This window comes from Salvelinus sp. IW2-2015, linkage group LG10 (genome assembly GCF_002910315.2).
Source record: "Salvelinus sp. IW2-2015 linkage group LG10, ASM291031v2, whole genome shotgun sequence".
Taxonomy (NCBI): domain Eukaryota; kingdom Metazoa; phylum Chordata; class Actinopteri; order Salmoniformes; family Salmonidae; genus Salvelinus; species Salvelinus sp. IW2-2015.
The window spans coordinates 11,880,701-11,891,413 of record NC_036850.1 but is presented as its reverse complement, the minus strand read 5'-3'; the positions used below and the strand labels follow the sequence as shown (position 1 = coordinate 11,891,413).

General features: G+C 42.2%; 1 protein-coding gene across 1 annotated transcript; it reads left to right on the top strand.

The window, feature by feature from the left end:
* Positions 1-471: 471 nt before the first annotated feature.
* On the top strand, positions 472-8,418 carry LOC111969284 (7-dehydrocholesterol reductase). The gene is made up of 8 exons (XM_023995317.2): positions 472-574; positions 1,940-2,051; positions 5,076-5,298; positions 5,408-5,498; positions 6,159-6,372; positions 6,466-6,670; positions 6,824-6,955; positions 7,166-8,418. The coding sequence occupies exons 2-8, from the start codon at positions 1,942-1,944 to the stop codon at positions 7,628-7,630; spliced, it is 1,440 nt and encodes a 479-aa protein (XP_023851085.1). The 5' UTR covers positions 472-574; positions 1,940-1,941; the 3' UTR covers positions 7,631-8,418.
* Positions 8,419-10,713: the final 2,295 nt, after the last annotated feature.

The following is a 10,713-nucleotide window of genomic DNA, read 5'->3' as shown; positions in this document are numbered from 1 at the left end:
ATAAAAATATTCTGGAAACCAAGGTGAAAAGTAGATCTCGTACTTCACAAGTTGTGTAAAGTTGCGACTTCATGAAAAAAAAGACAATATAAAAGTAACCTACTACTTAATCTATAAATATTTGTATTTATTTTAGCTACATCATCCTGTATTATTCTGTCATCATATGACAGCTGTTTGCAGATATTGTCATCATGAAGACAGTGTGGCTGTGTGATGTTGTCCACTTATTGGTTCACAGTCCAAACTGTGTGATGTTGTCCACTTATTTGTTCAAAATATGTTGAGGATTTATTTGGGTTTACTGCCAGGTAATCTGTCGGTTTATTGACTATGGATGTCTTATTTTGAATGGCCCAACTATTCATGAGCTCATCAGGCGCTAGTGGCTTCAGGTCAGTGTTATCCAATCAGAGGTCGATATGGCAGTGCGGCGCATTCCCTACTGAGACGTTATTGGCTGTACGTTCGCACGCATTTATTATTTGGGCGGAGTTGTTGTTAATATAGAACCTTTTATTCGTTATATTATACACATCTGGGCCAAGAGTTTTCCCATATGTCCTAGAAGTTGGTGAGTAGCCTACGAAATTATATTTTAGACAGACCTATTGAAATGCAATGTCTGCTTATAATGCTTATGTTATTTTTCTGTCTATGATCCTCGACATTATGCATGATCTATTGTCCATATGAGTTATGGCTTTTTCTGGAGGTGCGTTATGGCAGCGTTAGGCAATTCGTTATCAATTGTTTTGTTGAGAGCCTCTATCTAACGTCTATTTATTCATTCGATCCGTTGTCTACATGTCGTAGACATTTCAGGGACTTGCGGGTATTTATTCAATAATCYGGTGTAAAAGCAGCTGACGCTTGTTGTAGGCCTATCAGTAATTTTAAGTAACGTTAAAAGGGTGGAGAATGAAGTCTATGCTTTTTATGAAACCCACCTTCTGCACATACTTACTTCAATCAGTCTTGTATACAAAATTATTTGAGTGGTCTATGTGAATGTGTGACAGCCGTCACTCTGCCGAAAGTGTCYTTGTCAACTACGTACAACAGGTGTTCCCCTCAGCATTATCGTTTGTTCTGTATGTTGGATTTAGTCCAAAAACGTTTCAGCTGACATAACATGACCTATGCCCAGAGACCTGCAATTACTATCCCTGTGGGTCTGCTTTACCCCTTCTGTGGATTGTTACAGTACATATGTAGGCCCTACATCTGCTGTATGGTATAATAATATAATATATGCCATTTAGCAGACACTTTTAACCAAAGCGACGTAGTAATGCATGCATACATGTTTATTAATGGAGGGGTTGAGRAACATTAGAAGTAGTTTAATAAGGGGGGTGGAAAAGTTTGTTCGGTTCTATGGTGTCTTTGAGCCCATGTAGTAATCACATACCATATGCAGTTATGGTGTTATTAAAGTGTACGTACACTTTTTTCCAATGTGTTTAATATGTTTGAACATTTGCATTAGATTTGCTAACATACACAACTGTGTTGTGCTAATACCTCTCATTGTAGAATTAGCATGCTCAAGTCTGTTCATAAACCTTTAGAATTGTGCATGTGTCAAACAGACAAACTGTAGGCCTTACCACACTGGGACCAAAGGATTTGTGACATTTTGATCTGTATTATACAACAMCCTGTGTGCATCAAATAGTAGCCATCTGGCTTGTCGTTATCACTCTTGGACACACACCCCATGCAACCTTGTGTAATCGACTTTTGATCCTTAAGGTTTACTAATATTATTTAAACATGTATCATGTATAGCACCATCACATAATGTGTTAGGTCAGGTCCTCAAAGGCCACCAGATGTCCTTTGATATCCCACATTACCTTATTGGCTTTAAGGTACAGTCGGTCTGTTATGTCTTGGTCACTACCATGACTCTGTKCTCTCTCTGTTTCTCTAGAGATGTCTTCTGCAGTGGCCATGGAGGCCACCCGGAGGCGCCAGAGGCTCAGCTCTAACTGGGGGGCGTCTGAGACGACAGAGGAACCTGCAGGGCAGTGGGGAAGAGCATGGTAAGATGAAGCTGACCTACTGTAGGCCTATAGTCATTAATGCTCTACTCAGGTAACTGGGTGCACATGTAAAAATGTTCACTGTCTGTTGGTTCAGGACTGATTATGATACGATATACTTAAAGCTGCAATCCTTAATGGGGAAACTGCCACATCTGTTTGCAATATTACAACAACAATTTAGTTACTGCAAAGAGCAGCAGCATATGTACTGCGATTTCTTTTACACTCCCCACCTCTGCTTCGTCAAAAAAAACAGAAACGGCTGTGGGGCAGACAGTGGCGCTGTTTCCCCCACTGCGGATTCCATCTTTAATCTCCATTTATATGGAAATTAATTTTGTGAAATCAGCATACKAATACCWAATATAGAAAACACTGGAAATGTCATAGTTAATGCACACATATTCACAGTCCCTGTGGCCTACTGTCTGACCATTGGACCTACATCTGTCCTATGTCCCACTGTTCAGCAGCCTGATGGCRGTCGGAATGAAACTTGCCCTGCTCTTATTCTTGCMGAACAGTGGGAACTTATATTTCTTTGGGAAGGGCAGCTGCTTAAAGTATTGGGCATTGGTGTGGGGACCTGCTTAATCTTCAGTAGACAACGGTAGTATGAAAAGGAAGTGGAGTATTTGACRGGGGAAAATAAACAACCAGTTTGAATCAGTTCACAAGCTTCCATCGCCCACACATTATATTTCCATTATATGTCTATTCCAGTTGTCATTGGGTTATGGGTCGCTGCRACTAAAATAAGTTAAAAAGTGACGCACAGTGGCAAGAAAAAGTATGTGAACCCTTTGGAATTATCTGGATTTCTGCATAAATTGGGCATAAAATTTGATCTGATCTTCAACTAACACAGTCTGCTTAAACTAATAACACACAAATTCTTGTATTTTTCTTGTCTCTATTGAATACATAATTTAAACATTCACAGTGTAGGTTGGAKAAAGTATGTGAACCCCTAGGCTAATGACTTCTCCAAAAGCTAATTGGAGTCAGGAGTCAGCTAACCTGGAGTACAATCATTGAGACGAGATTGGAGATGTTGGTTAGAGCTGCCCTGCCCTATAAAAAACACTCACAAAATTTGAGTTTGCTATTCACAAGAAGTATTGCCTGATGTGAACCATGCCTCAAACAAAAGAGATCTCAGAAGATGCAATATTAAGAAGTGTTGACTTGCATGAAGCTGGAAAGGGATACAAAAGTATCTCTAAAAGCCTTGATGTTCATCAGTCCACGGTTTGACAAAATGTCTATAAARGGAGAAAGTTCAGCACTGTTGCTACTCTCCCTAGGAGTGGCCGTCCTGCAAAGATGACTGCAAGAGCACAGAGCAGAATGCTCAATGAGGTTAAGAAGTATCCTAGAGTGTCAGCTAAAGACTTACAGAAATCTCTGGAACATGCTAACATCTCTGATGAGTCTACGATACGTAAAACACTAAACAAGAATGGTGTTCATGGGAGGACACCACAGAAGAAGCCACTGCTGTCCCAAAAAAACATTGCTGCACGTCTGAAGTTCGCAAAAGAGCATCTGGATGTTCCATAACGCAACTGGCTAAATATTCTGTGGACAGATGAAACTAAAGTTGAGTTGTTTGGAWGGAACACACAACACTATGTGTGGATAAAAAAGGCACAGCACACCAACATCAAAACCTTATCCCAACTGTAAAGTATGGTGTAGGGAGCATCATGGTTTGGAGATGCTTTGCTGCCTCAGGGCCTGGACAGCTTGCTATCATCGACGGAAAAATGAATTCCCAAGTTTATCAAGACATTTTGCAGGAGAATGTAAGGCTATTTGTCCGCCAATTGAAGCTCAACAGAAGTTGGGTGATGCAACAGGACAACGACCCAAAACACAGAAGTAAATCAACAACAGAATGGCTTCAACAGAAGAAAATACACCTTCTGGAATGGCCCAGTCAGAGTCCTGACCTCAACCCGATTGAGARGCTGTGGCATGACCCCAAGAGAGCAGCTCACACCAGAAATCCCAAGAATATTTCTGAACTGGAACAGTTTTGTAAAGAGGAATGGACCAAAATTGCTCCTGACCGTTGTGCAGGTCTGATCCGTAACTACAGAAAACGTTTGTTTGAGGTTATTGCTGCCAAAGAAAGTTCAACCAGTTATTAAATCCAAGGGTTCACATACTTTTTCTACCCTGCACTGTGAATGTTTACACGGTGTGTTCAAGAAAGACATGAAAACGTATAATTGTTTGTGTTATTAGTTGAAGCAGACTGTTTGTTTGTCTATTGTTGAGAAATGTTGTCAKATTTTATGACCCATTTATGCAYAAGTCCAGGTCATTCCAAACGGTTCACATACTTTTTCTTGCCYCTGTACATGTTTTTGCCATTGTAGCCCTTATACAAAGCTCAGGTTAGCGAATGGATTCACTACGGAATTATTTAAAAAAGGAAAAACTAGGCTCTCAGGATTTATGTTGATTTGTGCTGTACATGGACAGCACAGCAGGCTTGTGGCACCTTCATTGGGGAGGATGGGCTCGTGGTAATGGCTGYAGCAGAATAAGTGGCATGGTATCAAACGTGTTTGATGCCATTCTATTCACTCCGTTCCAACCATTATTACGAGCCGTCCTCCTCTCTGCAGCCTCCACTGATGGACAGTCACTACATGGACAGAGAGTCACTGAAATGTTGGCCTATATCATTCTTGTCATATAATCAGTGTTTTTCAAATTAGCCTGTAAGATAAACTGGTCATGCTTATCTTTAGAGTGAGCTCTAGCAAAGTTGGCAGTATACCACAAGGCAAAGTCCTCGCAACATAGCATGTACGTTAGATTAGATCTACAGCCTAATAATAACAACTCTCAAATAAATTAGAGTAGGCTATCAAATTATATATATATTTTTTTTACYGAAACATTTTCAGYAATTATGAATTATTATAAATGCTCCAATGATTATGCATTTTCACCATTACAACTCTGTTATTTCCCCCATCTCCTCCACACCTACCACTCTGTTAGGGAGGTGGACTGGTTCTCTCTGAGCGCTGTGATCCTGCTGCTGTGCACAGCCCCCTTCCTGGTGTTCTTCTTCGTCATGGTGTGTGACCAATACCAGTGCTCGGTCAGCCAGCCCCTGGTAGAGCTCTACAGTGGAGAGGCCACCCTGCMCTCCATCTGGGATAAGGCCCCCTCCTTCACCTGGACCGCTGCTCAGATCTACACCGTCTGGGTCTCCTTCCAGGTAAGGCCATAGGTAGGGCCGTGTGTGTAAATTACATTTTATTATGGTTTATTGCATCAGAATATTTCAACGATGGGAGTTCTGTGGAATGACACTGTTTCTCCATCAGGTGGTGCTCTACATGTGTGTTCCTGATATCACTCATAAGTTCCTGCCTGGCTATGCTGGTGGGGTTCAGGATGGAGCTCGCACCCCAGCAGGTAAGGCACCTGAGAAGAGAAAATTGTCGTTTTTGGAGATTTCTTGCATGAAGGATTGGTTTCTATTCATATTTACAGATATTTTATGTGCACAATAGTGTTGAGTGTAGTCGTCTGCAAATACTTGGTTCTGTTCTACCCAGGAGAACTACTGCCCCCTCTCATTGAAGCSACGGAAGTTCAAGCCTGACCKCGGTACTGCAGGCATTGTTTTCAGAAAACATGATCCCCCATTATAGTGAATGAAAAAAGGGCAATCTTAGTGTAAATCCCCCCCAAAAATCTAAGACCGTTATGGTACCAATAATTGCTTCTAATACACAAGATGTATGTCCTTGAACAGATAATTTTAAAAATCACACACAGACAAAGTTATAAGGATCATTTAGTTGCTAATGGTAGCCTACAGTATCCCGATCGACCTTCAACCTGATTTACTCAATGAGAGGGGGCAGCACCTAGCTAGACTGCAACGCCACTTCCTGGAGTAGCTCAAACTGTGCACGTTGTCTCCATGAGACGCCATCTAAAGCAACTTCATTTGGCTTCAATGCGCTATTGAGTCTTCATATAGGAATGAATGGTGTCACGTGATCGACGGCTTTGTCCATTCATATATGCAGTCATTGGTTTCACCCCACATTGTTTGTTCTCTCCTAGGCCTCATAAACAAGTATGAGATCAACGGGTTACAGTCGTGGCTAATCACCCATGCCCTATGGTATGCCAACGCTCAATACTTCCACTGGTTTTCCCCAACCATAATCTTCGACAACTGGATCCCACTGCTGTGGTGCACCAACATACTGGGCTATGCTGTGTCCACCTTTGCCTTTGTCAAGGCCTACCTCTTCCCCACCAATCCCGAGGACTGGTGAGGACTAGATGCGTCCAATAATATGTTATATTTCATTCAAACTTGTCACTTTGGGCCTATTTAATCTGAATTGCCTTTATCATTTCCCAGCAAATTCACAGGCAACGTATTCTATAACTACATGATGGGCATTGAGTTCAATCCCCGCATCGGGAAATGGTTCGACTTCAAGCTCTTCTTCAATGGGAGACCTGGTATTGTTGCCTGGACTCTAATCAACCTCTCCTATGCAGCCAAACAGCAGGAGCTCTATGGCTATGTGACCAACTCMATGATCCTGGTTAACGTGCTGCAGGTGAGACACTTCTCTCCCTTTACCACTAGATGGCAGGGTATGTTAGCGAGTGAGCTAGCTAAACTAGACCTTAGAGTGGTAGCTTTGACTGAACCAGTTTAGGCAAGCTTGGCCTCCAGTGAATGGCTACTAATGTAATAACTACTCCTCCAGGCAATCTATGTTCTCGACTTCTTCTGGAATGAGGCATGGTACCTGAAGACGATTGACATCTGCCATGACCACTTTGGCTGGTACCTGGGCTGGGGAGACTGTGTGTGGCTGCCCTTCCTCTACACGCTGCAGGTAAGTCACATCATCATAAAAAAAAACTAGTCCGACACCCAACACAGAAGCCACTGCAAAAATATGAATAAGTCATGGAAATTGTAGTTGAGTTGATGCGCTTCTATTATACTGGCTGAGTTAAATGTAGCTGTTATGGAGTCTTTCTTGTTTTCCATTCAACGGACATGACATCATACTGTATGTTTGGCATCATGTCTCTTTCTACAGGGRCTGTACCTGGTGTATAACCCAGTCCAGCTCTCCACAGCCCATGCTGCTGCTGTCCTCCTCTTGGGTCTGGTGGGTTACTACGTCTTCCGCTCCACCAACCACCAGAAGGACCTGTTCCGCCGTACCGATGGGAAGTGCTCCATCTGGGGCAAGAAGCCCACCTTCATTGAGTGTGCCTACCGCTCGGGTGACGGCGGCCTGCACCACAGCAAGCTCATGACCTCCGGCTTCTGGGGCGTGGCACGCCACCTCAACTACACGGGCGACCTGATGGGCTCGCTGGCCTACTGTGCAGCCTGCGGRTTCGGCCACATTCATCCCTACTTCTACATCGTCTACATGACCATCCTGCTGGTGCACCGCTGTGTGAGAGACGAGCATCGCTGCAGCAGCAAGTACGGCAAAGACTGGAAGCGCTACACGGATGCAGTTCCCTATCGCCTGCTGCCTGGGATCTTCTAGAGTCGAGACAGAGGTTAAAGGAATCCCTGCATCCTGAAAGAAGTTTAACAGAAGAAGGAGATGTGTGTTAAATGGACTGTTCACATTCCATGGGAAAGATGTTGATGACATTTTGAGCAAAAATGTGTGTGTGTGTGTCTGTGTGTGCCGTGGTGTCTTTGGATGTGTATGTGTGTTTTCCATGTTTCTCTGTATGAAAATATGTAGTACTCAGAGTGAGATCTTCACTTGTAGTCAGACTGCCAGCTTTGTGCTCTAAGAAGCAACCCTCAGGTACTCTCAGAACTGCTCTCACTGCTGCCTAGGAGCATTTCTCCATAAATGTTGGTACTATGGTACATAGACACTATGAGAAACTCAATAATTGATTTCTAATTAAAATCTGTATTGAAGTGTGAACACCATACCGTAGCAGTTAGTTGCCATGGGTAARGTAACTACAGCTACAAGTGAGCAATAATCTAGATGTATTTATTTTTTTGACAATGCACTGTCTGACAAATGTGTCTTCTACTTAGGGATCAGCACAGCATTACATGATGCAYGCAGCAGACTAGTATATTATGTTCAAGAAGCAGTTACAACTATACAATGATGGTTCCTGCTAAAATTCATTTGTCTTTATGCCTGTCAATATGTTTGAGGTACTTGTTATTTTAAAGTTTGTGCTAATAGTGCTTTTACTTTATCCAAAAGTGTTTTTTGCCATTTGATTTGAGGTGTTTTCCTGTTTTACCTGCCCTGTGATAAGTGATAACTTAGAAAAGTAAATATACCTAACATTCTGATTTCTTTACTTTGATTCCATCAATTCATATGTATTTTGTGAGTGGAGGAAATGACAATGACGGAGGTGTCATTGCATCATCACAGAGTTGTTCCTGTGCTTTGAAGGGTGCTGACATGGCCTTAGAGAGGTCAACACTTCCTCCTGCTGTGACTGAAGAGGTTGATCAGGCCTCCTGTCCCTCACGCTGGCCTGCCTGACCCCTAACCCCTTCAGATCGCCACAGCTGCCAGGAAAAGAGTTAAACAAACACAGACGGTTGGAGCTGGATGTGAGGCTAATGTTAGGCTCTGACAGACAAGAGGAGGGAGGGGGAGGATGTGGAAGGGGTGGCCGGTGGAAAGACCCCTGGAGTGGGTATGACAGGGATCACTCACTGGTAGTGGTGGTGGTTGTACTAACGTCAAGAGTGCACTCTTCAATTCCATTTACTATTTTCTTCCTCTTTGTTCTTATGTCTCCCTAATCCTCATATTTCTATCCCTCTCTCTTCCTTTAATTTAAAGTCACCTCATATCTGACATTCAGCAGCAGGGGGCAGTAGAARACAGGTTCTAGGGGATATAAAACAATCCAAGGGCGCTGGTGAGTCATTTTAAGTACATTTTTATATATTGATAAAGATCTTAAAGAATTTGATGTTAGAATAGCCTGAACATAGAGAATTATTTATTTATTTTTACCATTGAAGTCTATGGCCCTTTCCCCCCCCCATTGAAATGTATTGGGAGCTCATTTTCAAAAGTAGAAATGCTATCAAAAATGTTTTCTCAAACAATCTAAGTTGGGGCCGTCTGTACGTTTTGGAAGTTGGTTTCGTGTCCATAGAGAAAATRGCTTAAGCTTTAGAGCGGGCTAAAGTAATCAAATTATAATAATAGGAGTATGTAAGAAATCAAGAGTTGTGCTTTGCCTTCAGCAAGCACACCTAACGATGAATATCTCCTCAACATGAACTTCAAAGACAACACAAAATATCCAAATGATTCATCCAGACACACATCTTTACTCATTATTCACACAGACTTAGACAAATAAACATCGTGCGCTCTTCTACTCCCTCTTCAGTCGRTCACATACACACATACTCAATCACCTCTCCCATCGCTTTTCACACCGACACAAATAAACAAACACTGGACCCTAATGTCCTATCCACAGAAACACTACACGACTACTCCCAATCCTCAAACTACACAACATACATAGACTCACACACCAATGACCAATGGTGGTAACCAAGGGGGAGAAGGGGGTATTTCTCATTCAAATAAACGGTCCATTACACAATGTAAGCACTTGCCCAGAGACTGCACCACACCACTGATAAGATGCTTTACAATGACAATAATGGTCAGTTAAGGTAATGGAATATGCATCGATTTCCCCTGTCTTTATTCAGAGTTAACGCAATGTACAGCAAATTCATTACATTATCTTACATAGAACAAAATCGCTTTTCTTTTTTTAAACGAATGCCACTTAGAGGATGACTGAACTGAAGAAGAAGAGACAAAGCCACGACAGCAGATTGAATATGACATTATTACTAATGTCCTGGAATACATTATTGATCCTCATTACAAAACGGAGTAGAAAAAACTATGAGCGATAGTTTTGTGAGAATTAGACCAAATATCACCCCACACATGACTTCCAAATGACCATACTGTCAAACAGCCTGAACATTTTSACTTCTTTTGACTTCCTCTTTATCTGTTTTTCATTCTGACTTTAAAGACAATATGGTTTTATCTGCAAAGCACTGAGGATCAGCTAGACAGAAAAAGAGCGAGAGAGAGAGCGAGTGGAACTAAATAAGATATACAAAAAGTACAATGAAATATTTGGACTGAGTGCCAACTGGGAATAAAATCTGGATGATTTCCCAAGAGGCCAAATTCGTTTTTATAGTGGAGTTTGGAGGCAGAGGGTGGATGTGGGCTTGATGTGTGTCAGCAGAGAAAAGCAGTGATCTGAACAGAGGATGTCAGATTGTGGTCATTGGGGTTGMTTGACTGACTGATCTGGTGGAAGGAGCTAATGGAGCAGACATGTTGAGTAGTGTGCTTCTATATTTCTCTTGGGAAGGAACTATGGTGTATTTAGTGCTAATGTACTTTCTCTATGTCTCACAGTGTGTGGGAGAATCTCAAATGCATACGTCTCGCGTCCTCMCTCCTCGTCTCCTCAAAACCCATTGGATGAGAAAGCCAGAGGTCCRTCCCTTCTGACCTTTTCCTCCAATGGGTTTTGAGAAGGAGGCGAAAAGAGAGGACACGAGGAGTATGCAATT